Raw genomic sequence first — 25,649 nt, forward strand, 5'->3', positions numbered from 1 at the left:
GCCCTTACAAAGCCCCCCTTTGAACCCCTTAGAACAGCGTCTCTCCGTTTCCTGACTCTGAAGGTAGTGTTCCTTGTTGCCATCACTTCTGCCAGGAGGGTTTCCGAGCTTGCTGCTCTTTCCATCAGACAGGACCTTTGTTCCTTTCACGATGATAGGGTTGTTCTTCATCTGGACCCCTCATTTATTCTGAAGGTTAACACCTGGTTTCACAGGTCCTAGGACATTGGTTTGCCTGACTTCTGTCCTTTCCCACACCATGACTTAGAGTGGCAGTGGCACACGCTAGACGTAAGAAGGGCTCTTAGAATATACATTAAGCGGACTTCCTCCTTCAGGAAGTCGGAAGCCGTGTTTGCTTCCTTTTTCCCTTCTCACTTGGGGCACAAGGCCTCTTCTCCTACTATTAGCAGGTGGGTCAGGTCTTGCATGGGGCAGGCCTACAAAGCTGCGGCCCTTCCAGTTCCCCGAGGTCTGACGGCGCACTCTACCAGAAGCGCGGCCACTTCTGCTGCCTGGGCGACCCAAGCATCCTTGGAGGAGATTTGTCGTGCGGCCACGTGACCATCCCCGTCTCCTTTCATCAGACACTACCGTCTGGATGCTTTTGCCTCGGCAACTGCAGCCTTCGGCAGACGGGTGCTTCAACGAGTGGTTCCACAGTTGGTGTGATGAGCCAGACGAGAACCCGCCCGTGGACATGCAAGCTTTGGTATGTCCCATCCTGGGCTCTCGATGCAGCATGGAGGAGAATGAGCGTTGGTAGAAGTTACCGTGAACGCCCTTTCTATCTATGCTGCGAGAGAGCCCAGCCCCTCCCTTGATTCGTCCAGAGAGGGTAAGACATATTTCTGTATTTATTTTGGGCTTTCAGAGACACCTTTCAGTCTGTCAAGTGTCTTCGCCAAAGCTGGGGTCTCTCCTGGGGGCTGGCTTTTATATCTTAGTACAGACTCAGCTATGACGTCATAGGAAGGAGTCAACCCATCCTGGGCTCTCTCGCAGCACATTCACGGTAACTTCTACCAACGCCCATTTCCATTCATTGTTTCTTTTCTTGCTTTCTAGTGCTTTGGCAAAGTAAAAATGAAAGCCCTCGCTTTTCTTCAGTGTACTTGAACCTCCAAGAACTCAAGGACTTTATTTGCCTTATGTTAACTCATTAGTGGGGTAAGATTATACAGTATTTTTTAAATTTGGCATTTGAGTTCACAGAAGTTCTGTAGAGGCTGCAATCTGCATTCCTTTCTAAGCCTGTGTCCAAATAGCAGTGCTTATCAGGAATAGCTTTAAAAAGCAAAGAGCTTTTGACAGCAGTCTGGACTTCATACACATCTGTAATTTTGTAAGCACAGCATCTGTCAGGGAGCATTGCGTTTTTCAAAAAATGGAATTAAAAATAAAGCAAAAGTTGGTGCAGCGAATTATCTGATGTTTTATCTTAAGGCAGCAAAATATGGAAGGTACAGATCCTGCTTTGCCAAAAATTTTGTAGTGGAAAAACACCTGCCTAGCTTAGGTATTTGTGTTCTTGTTCAAACAATTCAAGGTTGTTTTGCAAGATCCTGAGATCTAGTTTCACAAATGGTTACTATCTCATACATATCACCTGGCATATTTGCTCAGCTCCCTGATCAGCCACTTTTCAAACCAATCGGTAAGCCCCATCAAATTAATCGAGTGTTACACAAAAGCATAATGCTGCATATGGCAATTTAAACGCATAGGCAATCAAATTGGATCAACTCGTGATGATTGTGCATACCATTGTTTGCTATTCAAATCTGACTTGAATAATGTAAGTTGTACTCTATCAGAACTGACAGAAAGTCACTTGAAGAGACTAGAAGCATTTGAAATGTGGATTTACAGGCGGTTGTTACATATAAGTTGGGTTGACAAAACTAGAAATGAGGAGGTGATAAGCCTCCTGGGAAAGCCAAGGGAAATCATCAAAACCATATAAAAGTGAAAGTTAGAATATTTCGGACATGTGATGACTCAGGGAAAAATAAAGCATACTTCACTTAATCTTCCAGGGAAACATTGAAGGCAAATGAGGTCCAGGCAGAAGATCATGGCTTCAGAATCTAAGGGACTGGTTTGGACAAAACTCAAAGCACTTTTTCGTGCGGCTGTTAATAAAAGTAGGATCGCCAACATGATCGCCAATGTCCAATGACGGATATAGCAAAAGAAGAACTCTACCAATGAGATTTCTTTGACATCATTCATCCACCTGCTGTTTTTTTCCTCGCATCAACCATGCCAAGCATAATTTTTTCTGGTCCTTTATCCATGTTCATCAGTTCAAAGTACACTGTATGATGCTCTAGTTGGTGATGGTACCTCACTCAATCTTCTAGTCCAAGACTGGTTGATTAGTTGGAAGATATCTGTCATTTTCATCCCACTCCCAATGTCACAGGTCAGGGTGTGGTTGCCATCAGAAATACTTTAATTGGATGTCTTCAGGTCCTTGTTGTCATATCTTTATACATCTTGTCTAGGATTTTACTGCCTTCTTCCCAGAATGAACCTCTGCTTTATTTCTCCAGCACACCATTCCTCTTATCTAATCTAAATGTTAAGAAAAGGTAACTATTCGCCACCATCATTCTTCCCTGTCAACTGTAGACTTCGAGGAGGAAATGCTTTCTTGAAGCTTCTCATTAAAATGCAGCGAGCATTAGCCATGAAGTGTTGGATTGGAATGTCTGTGGAGTGGAATTAAGTGTTGGATTGGAACTGCCACATTGCTTTCATCCAGTCCAGAAAAGAGGCATATCATGTTGGAAGACACTGTGGATGTAGGTTTATTTGGCCTAATGAAGGTGTTGGAATTCCTCAAAGCAAGTAACAAGCATTCGCGAGCAAAGGACTCTGCTAATGCAGAGGACAATCATCGGTGATCATTATAGCAATAGCACTTAGACTTATATTAACAGCCCTCTCTAAGCAGTTTACAGAGTCAGCCTATTGCCCCCCAATAATCTGGGTCCTCATTTTACCCACCTCGGAAGGATGGAAGGCTGAGTCAACCTTGAGCCTGGTGAGATTTGAACTGCCCAATTGCAGGCAGCCAGTAGGCAGCAGAAGTAGCCTACAGGTACTGCACTCTAACCACTGCGCCAACTGTGGCTCATCATTATGGCCATAATTTAAATGGTTTGCTTAGAGATAAACTCAGGTTGGCTTGTAGTCGTCCATGGCCATTCAGTTGTGTCTTACCTTCTGCCAGTCTATGGATCAACAGTCTCCATGCCTCACTATTTTGCACCATATCCTTCAGATCGACCATGGTCATCCTGGTGTCATCCTTTATAGCAGGGGTGTCTATAATGGCGGCCCGCGGATCGGATGCGTCACGCATAGGCCCCGTCCACCCTAGCTCCACAAAGGGGAAAAACATTGCGGAATGTCATGTGATGGCACCCATGCTTTATAGCAGTGGTCGCCAACCAGTGGGCCAGGGACCACTGGTGGTCCGCAAGAAAATTTTGGTGGTCTGCAGAGAAATGGCACCCCCAATGCAATTAATCCAGGCTGCACGGGAAAACAAGGCTGTGCCGCCCACATAGCCCGTGGGAACACATGGCTTGCTTCACTTGCATTGCGAACAACACGAGGTAGTGAAGGGAGGGGGAAAGGGCAGAGGGGGGAATGCGCCCATGTGCCCCACATGCCTTTCCTGGCCACCGGGCTGCTTCTTTCCGCTTCTTTCGTCTTCTGCTTTTGGCTGCACACAAGGAAAGCAGCAAAAGTCTTTCTTTCTCTCTCCCAAACTCCACCAGAAATGAGTCTTTGGGACCCTGCAAGGCCTCTTGCTCCAAGAGGCTGCGCCGATGTGACAAGTCTCAGAAAGACTCATTTCTGGCAGAGTTTGGGAGAGAGAAAGAAAGACTTCTGCTGCTTTCCTTGCATGAAGCCAAAAGTCTCTCTCTCCCCCTGAGAACGGAGCTGGAGACAGTATCCTGCAATTCCAAATAAGGAACGATTGATTGGTAGGAAAATGGGGTGGGGAATTTTCCTGCAGACTTTTTGGGGGATTTTCCCAGGGTCTCTGGTGTGCGGGATTTAAAATTATGAGTTTGGTGGTCCCTGAGGTCCAAAAGGTTGGCGACCTTTGCTTTATAGTATCCAGCCAATGGATACCAGCCAACTCACTTAACAAATGTCTCACTTAACAACCTAATGTTTGGACTCAATCGTGGTTATAAGTCAAGGACTGCCTGTAGTTGAAGTAACTTTTGAGCGGGCACAAGTTTGCTTCTGTCCAACAAATGCGGAGAGCATTATCTAGCAAGATATCACGTTCCCCAAGAGAGCATCCTAAGTGGAGCGAGAGAGAACTTTCAGGCTGCATGTTGGAAGGTAGAGAGGTCACAATAGACTTGAGATGATGTAGAACCTCTCCAACTTAAGTGATCATCTACCCAGAACACCGTCATTGATGACTTTTTCATTGGACACAGGAGTGGCAGAAGTTTGCCAGAGCTCAGGTTTTCTCAGGGGACGCAGAAAGAAGCATCTCCCTAATGCAGGCATTTGAGGGGCAGAGCAAATTGTCTCTCTATCCCATAATCCTGGATACCCAGGAGTCATGTTTAAGATTTTTCAAATGTCTTGGAATGAAGGTGAGTGAGGTGATAGCGCACAGTAAGAGAGCCCAGAGTTTTCAAGACTTTTTAAGTTTGGGGAAGTAATTTTGAAGATTTCTTTGAATTCTCAAATGTTATACTGTACATTCCAAGCTTAACTTAAAGCTTGGGGTGTACAGTATAACATTTGAGAGTTCCTTGTCCAGGTTTTCAGCCAGTCTGGTCAGAGATGGTTCCTGGGGGCCCAGGAAAATAATTCGATTCTCCGATTGCCTTCTTCTGTCCTAAGTTAACCTGCTATGAATGGAACAATCTCCAGTTTGCATTGAAGGCCCACCTGCCTCTCCCCTTCTGGTAGATTCCCAAATGGAGCAGACCCTTTTCCCATTGGATATCGCTGTATCTTGTGTCAGCTTGCAAAGGCACCTTCAGGGCTCTGAAAAATTGCAAATCTGCCTTACGGGCCCAAACTATTTGTAAAAGTAAAAATTATCAAAAGCTGAAACAGCCTTAACAGGTAATAGAGTTTTTTTTCTCCAGAAAAATAATTTGACTCTTGCTTCTTTCAAGAATTGTTCTTTCTTTCTTTCTTTCTTTCTTTCTTTCTTTCTTTCTTTCTTTCTTTCTTTCTTTCTTTCTTTCTTTCTTTCTTTCTTTCTTTCTTTCTTTTTTCTTTCTTTCTTTCTTTCTTCCTTCCTTCTCTCCTTCCTTCCTTTTTTCCTCCCTCCTCCCTCCTCCCTCCCTCCCTCCCTCCCTCCCTCCCTCTCTCTCTCTCTCTCTGTATATCTCTGTGTGAATGTTTACAACTTAACAGATAACAGATAATCAGAGTTGGAAGGGACCTTATAGGTCATCTAGTCCAACCCTCCACCCAAGCAGGAGAACCTACATACCATTTCTGACAAATGGCACTCCAATCTCTTCTTGAAAGTCTCAAGTGATGAAGCTCCCACGACTTCTGAGGGAAAGGTGTTTCATTGGTTTATTGTTCTCACTTCATTTTTTAGTGCTGAAGAACCTGTTGTGGCAGACCCAGATCGCCTCTGGGGGTGTAATCTTCTATTGCTGGGTTTTTAAATATTTCACATAGCTTGTTTATGTTTTGGTCTCTATTGGTTTTACAAATTTTATTAGTTTATCAGAATATAAAATACAAAGGAAAATAAAAACAATAAGAAAAGAGGGAAAGGAAAAAGGGAAGGGAAGAGAAAATGTGAGATAGATTGAGGAAAAGGAGGGGAAAAAAGGTGTTGATTCTCTTTAGCACAATAGAAACCAGCAACATTACAGCATCAGTTTTTTACTTTTATATTCACATCATTTCCGCAGCAACCAATCTATCCAATTGGCAAAACCCAAATGAAAGTTTCACTTTTTTCCATCACAAGCCCGGAACCCAAAAGTGCTTCCCAAATGGAAGCATGATGAGATCTATTAACCTTTCCGAATAAAGCCATTCTTTATTGGATTTTCAACCGTTCAAGATAAATGCTGTCACGTGCTTGCCCACAGACCGCCGTATATACATAACATCTTTATATCTCTGCTGTGCTTTCAGCAGCTGTTGCGTTCAAAGGGGCAAAACCTGCCCATTGAAATCCTCCTGCAATTGTGCGAATTGAGCAATTGTGCAAGGAGGAAGACAGATGCACAATCTGGAACTGATAAAGAGCGTCCATCCTCGGTGTCTGTCCGTGCACTTGCAGGGCAGGAAGTATATGTGGTGTTTTTTGTTTTTTTTAATTGCACTTGCTCTTCCGTCACACTTGAGCCTCCGGCTGCTTTCTGAAAACTGATCCAGATGTTGTAATTTCGAAGCATGGCATGCATAGTCTGTGGGGCAGGGTTGCGATGCTGCCGGTATAACAACCGGTTCGTTGATCGCACGCACACGTGCTTTGCACACGCACCTGACGCGAGCTGCACGTGCGTGAACAGCAATGCAAAAAAATCCTTACCTGCTATGTTACTTTGGGGGAGTAACACAGCTGAGGAGCGGCAATCCGCTCTTCCACGGTGATCAGATGGGACGATAAAGGTCCGTACAAGTAAAGATCGAGAATTTGCCTGCAATACTGTATTCCACCATGACTCAGGATGGATGGTGAAGAGATAAAATCAGTGTAATTAGTTACATGGCCCTTTCAGGTTCTTATTTGGACAAATTACACACACACACACACATATATGTACATACATATACACACACACACACACATATGTAAAAGAAGAAGCAGCCACCCTGCGATCTCCAGAACTTAAAATTATATTTATTGTTATTTACTAAGTTTTTGTCAGTCTCTGCTGATATCATCAGAGTATTAAGCTACCATTACAGAGATCTCTGCCTTTATGTATCATTAATCAATTTAGCCCTTGCCCGCATGATAGGCCCTTCCAAGGAGTATTCTAGCTTAATACTCTGACTATGTCAGCAGAGGCTGACAAAAGCTTAGTAAGTACAATAAATATAATTTTAAGTTCCGGAGATCGCAGGATGTCTTTTTCTTCTTTTACAAGTACACCTGGAACTTGTAATTTTAGAATAGTTTGTAATACACACACACACACACACACACACACACACACGCTCTTTAGAAGTAGAGTTGAGTTACAACAAAGCTGTCAACTTTGCATAGACTTTACATAATTACATTTTTGGTATCTTTTTGTTCCCAAACGGGTACAACTTCAGATGAAATATTTACAAATATTTTGACGTTGGCTTTAGATCTAACGATATCTGGAAAGATTTTTCTGCTGGTTGCTGTTGTCGTGTTCAAAACAAATCAACTCCAAGACCAGAAAGCTTTCACTTATTTTTCCACTCCCTTGCGTTCTTGTTGAGACGGCAAGGGAGAGTTTTGCCTTGCACAATCTTGTCCCTTGAAGAGCCTCCAAGTTTTAAGCCCTCCCTCTCTCCTTTGTATCTTAAAAAGCCAGTGTCGCATGTTTGCAATGCTGATCTGGCATGACTGGAAGGATAGACCGCGGGACAGTTGCATTTTTCTCCTATCTGCTTTTTTCAGGGTTTGTTTTGGGTTCTTTTGGTAACAGGAAATGGCGTTTCAGTGGTATTCAAACATCCGCCTCTGGGTTTTGACATTCGACTGAAGCAGAAGCTTCACACATTCATTTGCCATACATATAATACATACAATGTCTGGAATACTCTACCTGACTCTGTGGTTTTTTTCCCCAAACTCCAAAAACATGAACGTTAGACTGTCTACTATTGACCTCACCCCTTTCCTAAGAGGTCTGTAGGGGGTGTGCATAAGCGCACCAATCGTGCCTACCGTCCCTGTCCTATTGCTTCTTTTATTTTTCTTATATGTACCCATTTCATGTATTCATAACTATGTTTTTACTTATACCTATTATCTTGTAAGCAATTGACAAATAAAAATAAAATAAAATGAATAAAATATAGAAATGCAAAGTTTTCCTTACAATGTTGTAGATCTTTGCTAATTGAATACATTACTTCATAGCTTGGGCTTTCCTGATAAATCTGTAATTAATACCAAGAGTTTGGAATCTTTAATCTTCATTATTAGGCTTGTTTTCCATTGTTCCTCTAGTGTCCTTAGAGCTTTCTACTCCTATAGAGAGGCCAGGAGGAAAGCCAAATGCAATGTTTTAAGGGGAAAGGAATATTGGGAAAAGCCAAATATAATATATTAAGGAGGAAAGAATCCAGTGTTGTGGTTCTGTCAGAGAAGATAGTGCTGTTTAACAGTATCTTGAGCTGAGAAGTGCCCTGTTTTCTCCACACACTTTTGAATTCAGAAAAACAGAACAGAATAACAGAATGGAAGGGAGTTTGGAGATCTTCTAGTCCACCCCTGTGCTCAGGCAGGAAACCCTATAGCATTTCAGACAAAGGTTTATCCAATCTCTTCTTAAAGACTTCCAGTGTTAGAACATTCACAACTTCTGGAGGCAAGTTGTTCTACTGATTAATTGTCCTGACTGTCAGGAAATTTATCCTCATTTCAAGATTGGTTCTCTCTTTGATTAGTTTCCATCTACTGCAGGGTGGGATTCATTTTTTTTTACTACCGGTTCTGTGGGCGTGGCTTGGTGGGCATGACAGGGGAAGGATACTGTAAACTCCCCATTCCCTCCCCACTCCTGGGGGAAGGTTACTGCAAAATCCCATTTCTACCCCACCCCACTAACCTGCTTTCCAGCTCTGTTCTCCTGTGCAGGGCAACCAAAGAAGACCCAGCTGATCATCTGGGACTCGGGAGGCAGAGAATAGATGGGGGCGAGGCCAGTCAGAGGTGGTATTTGCCAGTTCTCCAAACTACTCAAAATTCCCGCTACCGATTCTCCAGTACTAGTCAAAACCTGCTGAATACCCCCTCTGATCCATTGCTTCTTGACCTGACTTCTGTTATTTTGGAGAATAGCTTGACTCCCTCTTCTTTGTGGCAACTCCTGAGATATCAGAACACAACTATCATCTTATTCGCAGCCCTTCCTTTCATTAAACTAGGCATAGAAACCACAAATTATTTCTGGGCATTGTTGTAGCACAGCTATGGGAATTGTCTCTCTCCTTCTTTGGGTTTATCCCTCGCATTTTCAGCATCCTTCATTATGTCACTCTCTCTCTGTTCCTTTTGCTTTCTTTTTAAGGTTCCAGATGTCATCAGTAGTATAAGACAGGCTTCCAAAGCGGCCCTCAAAGAAGATGTCAAGCCCAATAAAGAAAATGAAGATGCCTTCTACAACTCCCAAAAATTTGAGGTTCTGTATTGTGGGAAGGTGACGGTGGCCCACAAAAAGGCCCCCTCCTCCCTCATCGACGACTGCATCGAGAAGTTCCACCTCCACGAACGTCAGCGCCTGAAACTGCTGAGCGAGCACTACAGCTCCGAGTCCAGTACAGACCTCATGACATGGGAAGATGGCCCCTCTTCCCCCTTGGACAGTCCATTTCAGGAGACGGAGGGCTCCAGCGGAGGCACCCCGGGGATGTTCATCGTGGGGAGCCAGACCAACCTGGCCAGTTTGGCCAGCTGCCGGACCACTTTCCCTGAGCGGATCCTGGAGGACTCGGGAGTGGAGGAGCAGCTGGAATTTCGTTCTCGCTGCAGTAGCGCTGCCAGCCTGCAAAGGAGAGCTCAGGAGAATAACTCCAAGCCTTTATCCCGAAGGCGCCATGCCAGCGCCCCGAGCCACGTCCAGCCCTCCGACTCTGAAAAAAACAGGACAATGTTGTTTCAGGTAGGGACATTTCTGATGTGGGGATGGACAGTCCTGCTGGGCCTACTTTGGTCTTGATGATTGAGTGCTCTTGCACAACACAATGTTATGTCCATTTGGCTGAAATGGATAATAGCCATTGGATATACAGCTATAAGTGCTTTGATGTTTCAGTAGTTGTGAGCTGGTGGGTGCCATTTGGGAGGACATAGTGGGCTTTCGTGGAAGACCTGGCGGCTGTGAGCACTTTTGACTGACCACAATTTTCGTTTGGGTTCTTTTTAAAGAGTTTTAATTTTGCCCCTTCAAATTTCTTAATGACTGCAGCCAGGTCGCCTATGGGATTGAGATATCTGAGAGTCAAAATAAGAGGTATTACTACATAAATGCCTGAGGCGTTTGTATCTTCTGGGGTGTTGAAGAGTAAAGATGGAAAGAGAAGAAAGGAAGAGAGTTGCTAGAAGCAAATTGCTCTGACTGTTCAGACCTCCAAGATGGGGTGAAATTGCATTGTTGTGAGGTAAACACAAGAATGCAAAGAGAGAAAGAGAAAGGGGGAGAGAACAAAAGAGGGCGAGTGATGCAGAGAGGGGGAGAGAGGGAGGGAGGGAAAGAGGGAGAGAGACAGGGAGAGAAAAGAGTTGGATATGTTTTTATAGCCGAGGCTTGGCAGGTCTCCATCTCTGATCAGTGGTCAACAGAAGGTGTTACAGTTGCCCTGAACATGTAAGGAATTAAGTAAAAGGGCTCTTATGCTCTGTGGAGAGGCCCAAAGCAACAAACATTTGGAAACCTAGTTGGTGGACCATTTTGCAGTGGTGGGATTCAGCCGGTTCGCACTGGTTCATTCGAACCGGTGGCTATTTTTTTGTGGAGTTTGGCGAACCAGCTGAATTGCCTCCCTCCCCACCCAGCAAGCAGCCAAGAAGCGAGGCAAGCGGTCAGGCAAGGTCAGGAGGCAATGCACCCCTCGATGTGAGTGACGTCAAGTTGGCCACGCCCACCCAGTCACATGACCACCCAGCCACGCCTACCTGGCCGGTCCTTAGGGCAGACAACCGGTTGTTAAATTATTTGAATCCCACCACTGCCATTTTGTATTTTGGTGGAGGGCAGAAGTTGGTACCAGTTACTTTTCCCAGCAATAAATACTAAGGTGGGAGTTACGAGAAAAATGGACCGCAGTGTGGAAGATCTCGGTGCAGCTCCTGATCTGTGAAACCGAAGCCAAGGGCTGGAGAATGTCTCTGCAAGACTTTTTCATATATATATATTTTTTAGAGGGTTAGTCAAGCAGCTCCTTGGCAGCATCTCTGACTCATTCTTGGAAGAACATCAGTTTGGGAAGCTTCCCTTTTACGTGCCTTTGGTAAACTATGTGAGGAAATATTTTGGTGCTGGGCCCACAGGTTTCAGAGCAGCTTTTCCCCCCCCCGAGATATTCTGCATCACCTCCTGCTTTGACATGTGTTTTTTTTTTCTCTCTTCCAAGGTTGGTCGATTTGAAATTAACCTCATCAGTCCAGACTCCAAATCAGTTGTGTTGGAGAAGAACTTCAAAGACATCTCCTCATGTTCTCAGGTAAGAAGGACAATTGGAATCCCAGCTTGGAGAAACAAGGCTGGACAGGTTTTTGAATGGCCTACATTTTTAAGACCTAGTGATTGTGAAGGAAGCTAGATGACCTTAGATTCCCCGCCCCCCCCCCAGTTTTCTTCTTTTAGCTGTGGGATTTGGCTTATGCTGGCAAATGTAGCTTTTTATGGAACCCAATTTTGGAGGGGGAGCAGGGGACACATTTGGTATTTGGGAATGGTGCCTTCTAGATGACCACCAAGATGAAGGTTGTGTTCACAAAGGGGGCTGCAGGAGAGGACCAGGCTGAGCCTGAGGGAGGAGTCAAGCGCGTCATCAGTCTCAAGTCCCTTCACAGAGATCTACGGCCAGCCCACCTTGAATTCCATTGGTTCTTATCTACCGCCAATTTGCTTTGGCTGTTAGTAGTTCAGATTCTTATAGAAGCACAGCATAGCATACCCCGACAACGACCAGCAACTGAACCCAACATTTCTGTTGCTAAGCAAAACGTGTTAAAGTGAATGTTGGTCCATTTCACAACCATTCTGGCCACAGTTGTTATGTGAATCATTACAGTTCTTAGGTTAGTAACCCGGTCGTTAAGTGAATTTGGTTTCCCCTCCCCGGACTTTGCTTGTCAGAAGGTTGCAAAAGAGGATCACATAACTCCGGGACACTACAACAAGGGGTGGGCTGCTACCGATTTGCCTCAATTCAGGCGATCTGGTACCGAACCATTAGCTAAATTTATGGCCAGTTCGGCGAACCAAATCCTGATTTCCTAAGCATGACAAGAGGCCAAACCCCAAAGACTTCTTCCTAAGACAGCAAACAGATTAACAGAGTTGGAAGGGACCTTGTAGGTCATCTAGTCCAACCCCCCACCCAAGCAGGAGACCCTACACCATTTCTGACAAATGGCAGTCCAATCTCTTCTTGAAAGTCTCCAGTCATGAAGCTCCTCCTCTTTCATGAGGAAATCCGTCTTCTCCAGGGCTGGGATTCTACCTGGTCAGACCAGTTCTATAGAACCGGTTGTTACGATTCTGCGCAGTTCGGAGAACTAGCAAATCGCACCACTGGCTGGCCCCTCCCCACCCCCTCATTCCATACCTGGCATGCACGCCATCAAACTTGCCTGCATTTGGTAAGTTGCTGTTTTTCCTTCCTCCCCCCCCACCATCAGCTGTTCTGCTGTGCTGGGAGATTTAGATTAGCTAGAAAGCAGGAAATCATTGGATTTCTTGCTTTCTAGCTAATCTAAAAGCAGAGCTGAACCTTCCTTAGGACTGAAGCTTCTATTTTTCAGTGCAGACTCAGATAGCAGATTGCAGAAAGATAGATCTCTGAATGAATCTGTGATTCTGCGAGCAACTTAATCTGCCTGCCTGCTTTGCCTGCTTTTTGGGTTAAAGTTGTTTTTTTTTAATTAAAAATAAATAAATATTTACATAAATATTTATAATATTTACATGCAAGCCACATACACCCAGTCACATGACCACCAAGCCACACCCACAAATTAGGCCACGCCCACAGAACCGATTGTTAAGAAATTTGAATCCCACTCCTGGTCTTCTCCAGTCTGGTTTTCTTTAGATCTGCTTAGTTACGGCTCTCAGGGCTTCCAGCTCAACCCCACAATTCATTCTAGCCAGAAGGATGGGATTCGTAATGAACCAATTCTGGAAGGTGGTAACATAGAAGAAGGTTGAGTTTCCACAGTATGAGTCTCCTTAGCTCGTCTGGGCCAACTGTTAAATAAGTTGGCCAGTGGTTAAATAAGTCAGCACCCTCCTTCATGTACCTTCTTGGGGGGAAAATGAAATTTTAAAAATTGTTGTTTTCTCACCTCCGTAATATTCTTCAATTCTGTTTTTCTAGGGTTTTTGTGCAATTAGGGTTCGTACGTGCATCCTACTACTTACTCTCTTCTGTTTTTTTGGACTGAAATAGCAGCACAACTTGAAACGGGTTTCGGGTGGGGGAAGTGCACTGCGCCGGTTTGATTTTTAAACAGGAAGGTTCATTTGTAAAGTCTGCAAGTTGACAGGCAATGTAAACAAGAAAAGCAGCACATGGCCCATGAAAGGGCCCCTCTATGCTTCCTTGTTCCCTGGAGAACAATAAACAAAGGGATATGTGTTATTCTGGCATCTCACAGCTCCTTCTGAGCAAAGGACCGACTGAGCAGCTAACGCTGAGCCCCAGAGCCTTTAGACCAGGTCAGGGAAGAAAACACTGGGCAGGTCTCCTCAGAAGTAATTGACTGCCAGGCACGATTTTCCCAAGCTACTTCCTTTCTGTGGTGAGGACCACTCCCAAAATATGTGTGGAGTTAAGGCAAGAGGTAGCCTTCCTTTTAAGAATGGAATTAATTTCTTAAATTGGATTACTCTCCAGTGGGAATGGGGCAAATTATCACAGCCAACTTGCTGCGGCCAATGCACCATGGCCAACTCACCATGGCCAACTCTCCATAGCCAACTCTCCATGGTCAACTCTCCATAGCCAATTCTCCATGGTCAACTCACCATGGCCAATGTGCCATGGCCAATGTGCCATGGCCAATGCACCATGGCCAACTCACCATGGCCAACTCTCCATAGCCAACTCACCATGGCCAACTCGCCATGGCCAACTCTCCATGGTCAACTCACCATGGCCAACGTGCCATGGCCAATGCACCATGGCCAACTCACCATAGCCAACTCGCTGCAGCAAACTCACCATAGCCAATGCGCCACGGCCAACTCACCATGGCCAACTTGCCATGGTCAACTCACCATGACCAACTCACCATGGCCAACTCACCATAGCCAACTCGCTGCAGCCAATTCAGCATGGCCAACTGGCTGCAAGACAACTTGCCATGGCCAACTCTCCATGTTGGCCATGGCAAGTTGGCTGTGGCAAATTGTCATAGACTCCTCTCCAGTCATGTATTTGATAATATCCCCCACCAGGTGGATGACTCTTGTGGGGAGGAAACAAAGAACTTTCTGGCTTGCAAAGACTCCTGGCAAAGTAACCCGGTTGTTAAGTGAATCTGGCTTCCCCACTGACTTTGCTTGTCAAAAGGTGATCACGTGTTCCATTTCTCCCTTTCCTTCCCTCTAGGGCATAAAATACATCGATCATTTTGGCTTTATATGTCGGGAATCCACTGAACCTGGAATAAGCCAGTATGCGTGCTATGTCTTCCAGTGTGCAAGCGAGTCTCTGGTAAGCCTCTTTAAAATACCATTTTCATTATCTATTTGACGCAGGACTGACAAAAATAATGAGATAAGGCTGTTTGCCTGTTTCTGGAGCCATATGACCAGGCGTGGGATTCTACTGGTTCAGACCGTTCTATAGAACTGATTGTTATGATTCTGTGCAGTTCAGGGAACTGGCAAATCGTGCCCCTGGCTGACTCCGCCCCTCTCTGCCTGCGCACATACATGACATCGCTGACTACATTCTCCCCCGCCCAGTCACCCAGGAGGCAAAAAGGGGTGTGGCAGGTGGGGGGGTCACGGGGTGTGTGTGTGTGCTGGTAACCCCCCAAGCTCCGTTTTTTGCCTTCTTGGGCCCCAGGGAAGCCTTCTGGGAGCAAATGCCCCCCATCAGGAGGCTTCCCCGAGGCCAGGAGGCAAAAAAAACCAAAGGGGGAGGGGGCAGGTGGCTGCAAAAAAAGAAAAGAAAAAGCCATGCCCACCCAGTCACATGACCACACCCACCTTGCCACGCCCACAGAACCGGTTGTTAAAAAATTTGAATCCCACTGCTGCATATGACCCTTGGGGTAGCCTTGATTGCTTCTTCAGCTTGGAACTGTTTTTATATCAGAGAAAGAAAGAAATAGAACCAATTATCTCTAATGATTTGTACATACCACACCAGCCTCCCACAATGGTTGCCCAGTTTCTACCTTCCAGAGTTTTAACGAGATCCACATGATGGTTGATTAGACCCACTAAAATGTTTCTCCTAATTCAACTGTACCCTCCAGTTTGATCCAGTCTCTTTCTAGGCTATCTTGGGTGTCTTCCTTCCATCAAAAGCCCCAGGAGTTCCCAACCTTTTCTCAATGAATTTATTTTGGGCTATCTTTGTGCCATCTGCTGAACCCACGCCACGGGTATTTCCTTTAAAATACTCCAATTCAAATTTCAGTGCAGAACTGGAGCAGAAGAATTATTTCTGAGCTGCGGTGGTGCAGTGGTCAGAGTACAGTACTGCAGGCTACTTCAGCTGACTGCTGGCTGCCTGCAGTTTGGCAGATCGAATCCCACCAGGTTCAAGATTGACTCAGACTTCCATCCTGTTGAGGGCCCAGACTCTGCAAACCGCTTAGAGACGCCTGTAAAGCACTGTAAAGCAAAGCAATATAGAAGTCTAAGTGCTCTTGCTATTTCTGGGACTTGAAGCTACACTTCTCGTAAAGGTAATAGTTCCCCTCGCACATACGTGCTACTTGTTTCCAGCCTCTAGGGGGCTGTGCTCATCTGTTACAAAGCCGAAGAGCCAGCGCTGTCCGAAGACGTTTCCGAGGTCATGTGGATGGCATGACTAAACGCTGAAGACGCCGGAACGCTGTTACCTTCCCACCAAAGGGGTCCCTATTTTTCTACTTGCATTTTTTACATGCTAGGTTGGCAGAAGCTGGAACGAGTAACGGGAGCTAGGGATTCGAACCGCCAAACTGCTGACCTTTCTGATCGACAAGCTACTGCCACCCAAAATCCTACTAGTCTTGGATTTGACAGGTGACCAGCCTTTACCTTGAGATCCTTCTCATCTCTAGACTCTTTCCAAGTCCCATGGCAGTGATTTCCAAACCAGAGCTAGTAGATGTGAAGATGTCTCTGTTGAGGCATTTTGTAACCTCTCTAGCTGTGGTGTCACCACCACAGGAAGTACGGATGTCTCAACTGAAAGAAGAAGCCGTTGCTAGAAAGGGTGATTCTCTCCCTGGACCTCCCAGGCAAGCTGAAGGATGAGAATGAGACACTGAACACCCTTCTTCATATTTGCAATCAGGACACCAGCTGGGGATGACTTCCCATTTCAATTGGATTGTATTTTATGCTCTTCTTCTTCTTTGTCTTCTTCTTTCTCTTCTTTCTCTTCTTCGTCTTTGTCTTTTTTTTTTTATTGGCCAAGTGTGATTGGACACACAAGGAATTTGTCTTGGTGCAAATGCTCTCTGTATACATAAAAGAAAAGATATATTTGTCAAGAGTCAACAATCATAAAGTACAACACTTAATAATAGTCAGAGGGTACAAAAAGCAATCAAATCATACTAGGAAACAGTCAATATAGACCATAAGGATACAAGCAACAAAGTTACAGTCATACAGTCACAAGTGGGAGAGGATGGGTGATAAAGAGTGATGAGAAAGTTAATGGTAGTGCAGACTTTGTAAATAGTTGAACAGTGTTGAGGGAATTATTTGTTTAGCAGAGTGATGGCTTTTGGGGAAAAACTGTTCTTGTCTCTAGTTGTTCTGGTGTGCAGTGCTCTATAGCATCGTTTTGAGGGTAGGAGTTGAAACAGTTTATTTCCAGGATGTGAGGGGTCTGTAAATATTTTCACAGCTCTCTTTTTGACTCGTGCAGTATACAGGTCCTCAATGGAAGGCAGGTTGGTAGCCATTGTTTTTCCTGCAGTCCTAATTACCCTCTGAAGTCTGTGTCTGTCTTGTTGGGTTGCAGAGCCAAACTAGACAGTTATAGAGGTGCAGATGGCAAACTCAATAATTCCTGTGTAGATCTGGATCAGCAGCTCCTTGGGCAGTTTGAGCTTGGGGTTGATGACTTTGCTTCCTATGAGAACTCTGGAGTTATCTCTGGGGTTATGGATCCAGGAGAGCCTTCAGCACTGAGACACTCCCCGTGGGAAGTTTTAATACGCAGTCCTTGACTTACAATACTTCATTTAGCAACCAAAGTTGACAACGCCCACTGAAAAAAGTGACTTATGACCGCCTTTCACAGTTGCAACCTTTGTAGCATCCCCACAATCATGTGATCAAAATTCAGATGCTCGGCAATCGGTTCATACTTACGACCATTGCAGCCAGGGGCGGGCTTCAAAAATCTTAGCAACAGGTTCTCTGCCCAGTTGCTGGGTAGGCGGGCCATGGTGGGTGTGGCCTAGTTGGCCTCCTGCACAAATGTGTGTGTGGGGGGTCACGTTTCTGGCTTTCAGGAACGTCTGCGAGGCCTGTTTTTCACCCTCTCCGGGCTCTGGAGGCTTTTGTCGAACCTCTGGGAGGGCAAAAATTGCCTCCCTGGGCTCCGGAGGCCCTCTGGAAGACAGAAACGGGCCCCTTGATGGCCTTCCCAAACTTCCGGGAGGCCTGTTTTTCGCCAAGCCTCCATGTGGACCCTGTACTTACCCGGGATCCAACATGGGCCGTGTGGGGGCTCTTAGGAGGGCCGAGGGACAGCAGGCCGGGCCAACCAGTTGTTGCAACTCCTGGTTTGCCAAACTGGCCATAAAATTAGCTACCTGTTCGATGATGCTGGTTCACCTGAATTGAGGCAAACCAGTAGCAGCCCAGCCCTTGTTGCAGCATCCCGGGGTCATGGGATCAACTTTTGCGACCTTCCCGATAAGCCAAATCAATTGATAAGCCAGATTCATTTAACCACCAGATTACTAACTTATGAACTGCGGTGAGTCGCTTAACATCTGCAGCAAGAAATGTCGTAAAATGGGGGCAAAACTCATGAATGTTGATGTGTTAATACCACTTTATAATGCCTTGGTAAGGCCACACTTGGAATACTGCATCCAGTTTTGGTCACCACGATGTAAAAAAAGATGTTGAGACTCTAGAAAGAGTGCAGAGAAGAGCAACCAAGAGGATTAGGGGACTGAAGGCTAAAACATATGAAGAACGGTTGCAGAAACTGGGTGTCCTGCCTCTGGTGGAGACTGACTCTGAGGGAGAGGAGGAACAGCCGACAGGGAGTGGAAGTGTGGCTCCGGAGGTTGTGGAGGAGGCTGGGGAAGGGCAGAGGCCAGCTGAGCAGTCAGAGGAGGACCCAGGCCCATTGCAGGGAGGAGAGGATAAGGGAAAAATGTGGTCCCCTTGGGAGGAGAGGGCCTTGAGCCTCTTCACGGACTGCAGCTGTGACAACTGAATAAGAGTTTGGACCTGCGTACTGGCAAATGCTGGAAATAAATCGTGTAAATATCTCTAGTTTATAGTTCCTCTCTGAGTTTGGCGTCCTTCCCAGTGTGTGTTATCCTTGGACATCCTCCAGCCCTTACCTTGCCTTGTTCGTGTTGCTTTTTTCCTTCTTCGTGTAACTGTGTGGGAGTTTTTTTTTTTTGTCTTCCTTCAAAGATATTCAGAGCAAACTGAAGGAATAAAAGGGGCTTCACCTGTTTTCTGTGACTGTGTTTGTTTGTATCCCACCCTGGGCCATCACACTGGGTATGTCTAGTTTGATGAAAAGAAAGACCAGGGGTGACATGATAGCAGTGTTCCAATATCTCAGGGGCTGCCCCAAAGAAGAGAAGGAGTCAAGCTATTCTCCAAAGCATCTAAGGGCAGGACAAGAAGCAATGGGTGGAAACTAATCAAGGAGAGAAGCAACTTAGAACTAAGGAGGAATTTCCTGACAGTTAAAACAATTAATCAGTGGAACCACTTGACTCCAGAAGTTGTAAATGCTCCAACACTGGAAGTAAAGAAGAGATTGGACAACTTTTTGTCTGAAGTGCTATAGGGTTTCCTGCCTAAGCAGGGGTTTGGACTAGAAGATCTCCAAGGTCCCTTCCAACTGTGTTATTCTGTTAAATGTTTCACTTAAGAACAGAAATTGTGGGCTCAATTGTAGCCCTAAGTCTAGGGTTACTTGTATTTCAGTTTCAGCTAGCCAGAAGTCATCTTTGAACAATTATTCAGAATTGCCATTGTATCTTACGATTAATGATTGAAACTATGATCTATGATGTACTGTATGGTCTATCACTTTGTTGTTTGTATATACACTGAGAGACAAAGTCCTTATGTGTCCAACCACACTTGGCCAATAAAGAATTCTATTCTATTACATCTTGGGCTCAGGAGCTCATAGTATCTATGGAGTTTCTCAATCATTCAGGTCAAGGGTCTCCAACCTTGGCAACTTTAAGCCTGCCAGGTCTTCAACTCCCAGAATTCCCAAGCCAGCTTAGTTGGCTGGAGAATTCTGGGAGTTGAAGTCCTCCAGGCTTAAAGTTGCCAAGGTTGGAGACCCCTGATTCAGGTCATGATTGTCCCAAAGTTGCTTTTCCAAAAGTCAGTGGGAGTTTTTGGGGTTTTTTTTTCCTTGAAAACGTTTCACTCCTCATCCAAGAAGTTTCAGTTCTAAAGTGAAGAAGCTTCTTGGATGAGAAGCGAAAGGTTTTCGGGGACGGGGACGGGACTTAAGAAAGTCCAGTTGCCTTTTGGAAAAGCTGTGGGGACCAACATCTCACAGTGTTTTGACAGAGCTCTGACTGCAATAATTCTCTGTCCATTGGGTCTGAGCAGATACTAGATAACAACCCTTTACAGTGAGTGGTTTTAGAAAAAGCAGATATTCTGCAGCTTCTGAATGTTGTTGCAAGCTACTATCAGTCGCAGATAAAGAAGGAGGCGCTCTCTCTTTTCTTTGAAAACCTTTGCCATGAGAAACCGAAGGAGGAATGCCAAATCTTTTCAGAGAAGTCAAAAGGATTCAGAGCCAAGTTGCTTTTTTCTTGGAGCTTCCTGTCTTGTTGACATGCCTTCCAGACTCTCAGCAGGTTTCCTTCAATAGTCCCATCTGTTCATCTACTGTTCAGGCCTGAAATGGATTTGAATCTGTATGCCAGTGACTTGCAACCTCTGACCCTTGTTTCCACCGAGCATGTGAAGCTTAAGTCCGTCTCCAGCGGGAGGTGGTGGGAATATTGTATGCCTGGGGCTGGGAGTTTGCCTCCAATCTGCAGGACACCAGCGGAACTTCCAAAAGTTTGACTGATCAAAAACAACAACTAAGAAATGGACATTCTGACACGCAAGGAGCTCCATGCTTTAGCTTCAAACTGTTTATTTGGAGCTCCTCAGAGGGTCCTCTTTGCAGGCTAGATAACGCGCGGAGGGCTGGATGTGATCTGGTTTCCAATGGGAAGCGTCATTTAAATTCACGGGAACTCGGCCCACTTCATGGCCCCAGCAGCAGAAAAAGCCGCCCGGTCTATTGTGCCCTTTTCTATGGGCTGGATTGAGAGCCTGGCTCGACCTGGGGGGAACCCCACTCTTCTAGGTCTTAAGAAAAACCCAGGATTTAAATTTAACCTTTAAATTTCTCTTTCTAGGTGGATGAGATCATGCTGACGCTGAAGCAAGCTTTTAGCACGGCAGCTGCCTTGCAGAATGCCAAAACCCAGGTCAAACTCTGCGAGGCCTGCCCGATGCACTCCCTTCACAAGCTATGCGAGAGGATTGAAGGTTAGCCAGGTTTTAAATCTTGCATATTGTCACTTGATTGTCCCTTTGAATGCACACTAATTGGCATATATTAAAATGACATTTTGTGGCATACAGCTCTCAAAGTCAGTGGTCCCCAACCTTTTTTATGCCGCGGCCCGGTACCGGCATCAGCTGGGCGCCGCCATTTTGTTTTGATGAAAAAGTGCTTCCGGTGAGCTCACCGGAAGCACTTTTTCATCAAACAAGATGGCGCGCGCGCTCTGTGAGCTTTTCGGGTAGAAATGGCTTTCTACCTGGAAAAGCTCACGAGCGCGCGCCGCCATCTTGTTTTGATGAAAAAGTGCTTCCGGTGAGCTTTCTCGGAAGCGTCCCTCAGCTCCGGAAGCAGCCTAAACGCGCCGGAAGAGGCGCAGATGCTGCCTGTAGTCCCCAAGCCAGCTGCGTGCGCCGCCTTTGGTTATGGCGCTCCGCCGGCATCTCCGTGTGATCGCGACCCTGTCCTTTCCACCTGGCGCCTTGCTGCTTTCTGGCTCTTTAGCAAGGCATTGCGGTCTCCTCTCATGCTCGCTCTGAACTTCACGCGGACCAAAATAAAAAGATCGCCCACCGTCATGTTTGGAGCTTCCGCATTTGGAGCTTCCGCCGCTGTTTGGAGCTCCAAACAGCGGCAGTGCTCCAAACACAAAGCTGGTTGCTAAAGAGCCAGAAAGCAGCAAGGGCACAAGGTGGAAAGAACAGGGTCGCGATCACACGGAGATGCCCAAAGCGCGGGCGCACATAACTAAAGGCGGCGCACGCAGTTGGCTTGGGGACTACAAGGCAGCATCTGCGCCTCTTCCCGGCGCGTCTCTAGGCTGCTTCCGGAGCTACGGGACGCTCTCCGTTGCCTACCAGCCCTTCTTCCTTGGGCTCCCTGCCGTGGGGTACACCCACTTCCTCCTGCAAATTATGCCTCGCAACTCTTCTCTCCCTTTCCTCTCGCTCCAAAAGATCGCCATCGTATCCCGCCGATTCGGGCTTCCAGCCATGTTGTGATCCACTAGTGAGGTTGCCATCTCGGATGGAGGCATCGCAGTCTCCCTCTCTTGCTCGCTTTGAACTTGCGCGGACCAAAATAAAAGATCGCCCGCCGTCATGTTTGGAGCTGCCACTTCGCGTTTGGAGCTCCAAATGGCGACGGCACTCCAAACACGGAAGCGGCAGCTCCAAACATGGCGGCGTTATGGGCAGAAGGAAAGCAACAGCGGCGGGTGCCAAAGGTGTCTGCAGCAAAGGTGGGAGTAGGGAGCTCTCTGTGCTTGGCCATGATCGCCCGTTAGGAGCGGCTGGTGGCGAGGAATTCCGGCCCGCCGGCGCTCCTAACGGCAAGTCTTCCCGCCCTTCCCCTTATTTTGCATATTTTAAAATAGGCCTAAATTTGGGGAGGGGCTTAATTTGATTTTATGCCCAAAAAACATGCTGGGCCTTCCTATTGGTGGAGGCCGTATTGTTGGAGAAACACGGTAGAAATACTTAGAAAAATCCTCCCCTCCCAGAACGGAGCAACAGAAACAGAACTTAAAGTGAGTGTGTGGGGTCTGTAACAATGTTTTGAGCTCCAAGAACATAGCACTTATAGGCAGTATCCTGAATGACGGGAAGTGAGCTTCCTATAGACTTCTCCATTGTCCTCACCACTCTCTGTATGGACTTTCTATCTGAGGCGCTGCTGCCACCAAACAGTGATGCAGTTTGTTAAAACGCTATCAAATGTGCCTCTATAAAAAGTGGCCGGGACAGAAGGAGAAAGGTGCTCTCCTCATCCGATGCAGGAAATGCAGGTGCTGGTTTGGATAAATGTAAGAAGAATAGAGGTGCTTCTGCTCTCTTAGCAAAAGAAAGTGATGTCTTTCATTCCCATTGTGTTTGGGTCCAGCATCTGCAAGAACATTCTCACACCGTCACAGCAATTGTGTGCAGACGGTGTGATAATCTCTCCCTACAAGCTCTTCTTGCAAGATCAGACCAGGTCTTCCTAGCTCAGTTCATGCTTTAGTCTGGGCTTCACTAACTAGCTGTGTTAATTAAATAACAGCGTGACACGCATAGCGTACATTTTTATGAACTGCTTTTACAGCTTTCATTCAAAATTGTAACAGAATAAATCGAAAAATCAAGGCCTAACTTTCTTTGAAGGACCTCTCTCCTCTTTTGACTTGTTGGTGAAGGACTGGGCCATTGTTTATTTTTTATTTTCTTTTACTAAGAGGTCCCCAAAGATTTGCTCTCCCTTCCCAGTTCTGACATGCTTGCTTTGTGGACTAGAAACATGAATGTTATCCAAATACGGCCACATCATCCATTTAATGCAAGGGCTTTAATGTTCATTATCATGTTTGATTATCCTAAATATCCTTTTGAGCCTTGAGTTTGTGTGAAGTGTGCAGAGAAAGGTTATCTCTTACAGTCCACAGAAATTTCCTTGTGTGCTGATTGGTTTGTCTCGGAGAGTGTGTCATGCCCCATGTCAGAGTCTGAATCTGAGGAGGAAGACGAACAGCTGACAGGGAACGGGAGTGTGGCTCCATTGTCTGTGGAGGAGGCTGGGGAAGGGAAAAGTCCAGCTGGGCAGAGCAGGGGAGAAATAGAACAAGGGAGAGATAGAACAAGGGAGAGGGAGTTCAGAGGAAGACCCAGGCCCACCCCCTCTTCATCCTAGGGCACACAGGGAGGAATGGAGAAGAGAGCAACGTGGGTTGCATGGCTTATGGGGGAGGAAAGGGCCCTGATTCCCTTCATTAGCCACAACTGGGAAGACAGTTGATAAGAAAGACAGACTACGTGCAGCAGGCTGCTGGGAGCAAATGTAACTTTATCCTGTGTTGTCGTGGCTTATCTGTGTTCCTGGCGTCTTCCCAACCGTGTGAGTTTTGCCGTGCCTTCAAGTCTGAAATTCTTGCTCCTACCCTGCCAAACTAATTACTTCACTTTGGCTTGTTTGGACTTTAAGTTACAGTATGTGTTGCTCATGTTTTGGACTTAATTTTCTGCAGTCAAAGGAGAATTTTTCTCCAGCCAGAAGGTAACCTGGATATTGGGGGCAAAGTTGTAGATAATAAAGGGACTCTTATTGCTTATCTGACTGTGTTGCCTTTGTGCCACAGCCGGGGTCATCACAGAGCGAGTAAAAACATTCTTTATTGGTTAGCTGATGGGTGATGGGATCAATAGATTTTTTTTCATCTGTGATAACCCAGAGTGTGCACAAACATAACAAAATCCAGAACATAAATAATTGTCTTTTAATGCCTCCAACTTGGCCCACTGTTCAATAATTCTCGGTTGGAGATAAAACTTATTCAAAAATAGTCTTCAAAAGAAAGTAATACAGTCTGAACTTAATGAGCAAATAGAGGTGAAATAAAAACCCCAAACAAACTACAAAATTCCACAATGGACCAAGATAAATAATTACCAACTGCAAGGAGATAACAAGGCACAGTCTGTTGGAAGGACGCCACCAAGATAACTTCAGCCCAAAATAAAACACGCTTTGCTTCTAGCAACACTGTGTTTTAACCGTCCCTCTTATATGCTATTCTCCCCAGCTGCAACCAATGAGGGGGATCATGGCCGCTTCCTCTCTCATAAGCCAAGTTGTTTCCTTCTCCATTCCTCCCTGCATGTTCTAGGATGCAGAGGGGATGGGCCTGGTTCTTCCTCTGACTGCCCAGCCAGCCTCTGCCCTTCCCCAGCCTCCTCCACAACCTCTGAAGCCACACCTCCACTCCACTGTCGGCTCCACTCCACTGTCAGCTGTTTCTCCTCTCCCTCAGAGTCCGACTCTAACAAGGGCATGACATCATCATTCTTTGGTAAAAGTGTGAGAATAGCACTTAATTCAACTTGAGAGATGCCTTTTAGTCATACGGGCCATCCTCGGCTTACAGCAGTTTAATTTAGTGTCCGTTTGAAGTTACGACAACACTGAAAAAAAGCAACTTATTTTCACACTTATAACCATTGCAGCCTCCCCATGGTTACGTGACTTACATTTGGATGCTTGACAACTGAGTCATATTTATGACGGTTGCCTTTTGTGACAAGCAAAGTCAATGGGGAACCCAGATTCACTTAACAACCGTGTTGCTAATTCAAGAACTGCAGGGATTCACTTAACCAAGTGGCGATACATGTCATAAAATAGGGCAAAACTCACTTAAAACAGGGCTCAATTGTGGTTTTAAGTTGAGAACAACCTATATTTCCACTGTATGGGTAGCAGGTCTCAGTGATAAAACTACATCTAAAGTATTTTGCCAATGAAGCAGGAATGTTTACCTATTTCTGTTTACTTCCTTTATTTCCTATAATTATCAATGTTTATTTCGGAAAGCACATATTTGGTGATCAGCCCCCTCTGGTGGGCAAAGCCATAAAGCCACCCAGGTTGTGTAAAAATCCAGCATTGAGAGGGGAAAAATGTTCCCCACCGAAGCTTCCAGTTTATTTTTATTTGTCAATTGCTTACAAGATAATAGGTATAAGTAAAAACATAGTTATGAATACATGGATATATATAAGAAAAATAAATATATATATATAAAAGAAACAATAGTTGTTGCTCTAGTGCAGAGGTCTCCAAACTTGGCCACTTTAAGACTTGTGGACTTCAACTCATAGCCAAGCATGGCTGTAGAATCTGGGAGTTGAAGTCCACAAGTCTTAAAGTGGCCAAGTTTGGAGACCTCTGCACTAGTGAGTCAGAGTTCAAAACGGATTATGTTTTGTTCTTCAATAAAATGTGTTTGCAGAAGGGACAGACTA

General features: G+C 45.6%; 1 protein-coding gene across 3 annotated transcripts in view; it reads left to right on the forward strand.

Annotated features, from left to right (window-relative positions):
* The window catches only part of TBC1D4 (TBC1 domain family member 4), a 102,086-nt gene that overhangs the window by 33,098 nt on the left and 43,339 nt on the right, over positions 1-25,649 (forward strand). For all 3 annotated transcript variants that reach the window (XM_087967418.1, XM_087967419.1, XM_087967420.1), the window contains exons 2-5: positions 9,249-9,839; positions 11,311-11,400; positions 14,518-14,622; positions 20,729-20,861. In XM_087967418.1, coding sequence (XP_087823544.1) covers positions 9,249-9,839; positions 11,311-11,400; positions 14,518-14,622; positions 20,729-20,861 — 919 coding nt within the window. The remainder of the gene's footprint in view (positions 1-9,248; positions 9,840-11,310; positions 11,401-14,517; positions 14,623-20,728; positions 20,862-25,649) is intronic.

Source organism: Notechis scutatus, chromosome 5 (genome assembly GCF_049901735.1).
Source record: "Notechis scutatus isolate UNSWTSFEM ecotype Mainland chromosome 5, rNotScu1.2, whole genome shotgun sequence".
In the NCBI taxonomy this organism is placed as follows: Eukaryota; Metazoa; Chordata; class Lepidosauria; order Squamata; family Elapidae; genus Notechis; species Notechis scutatus.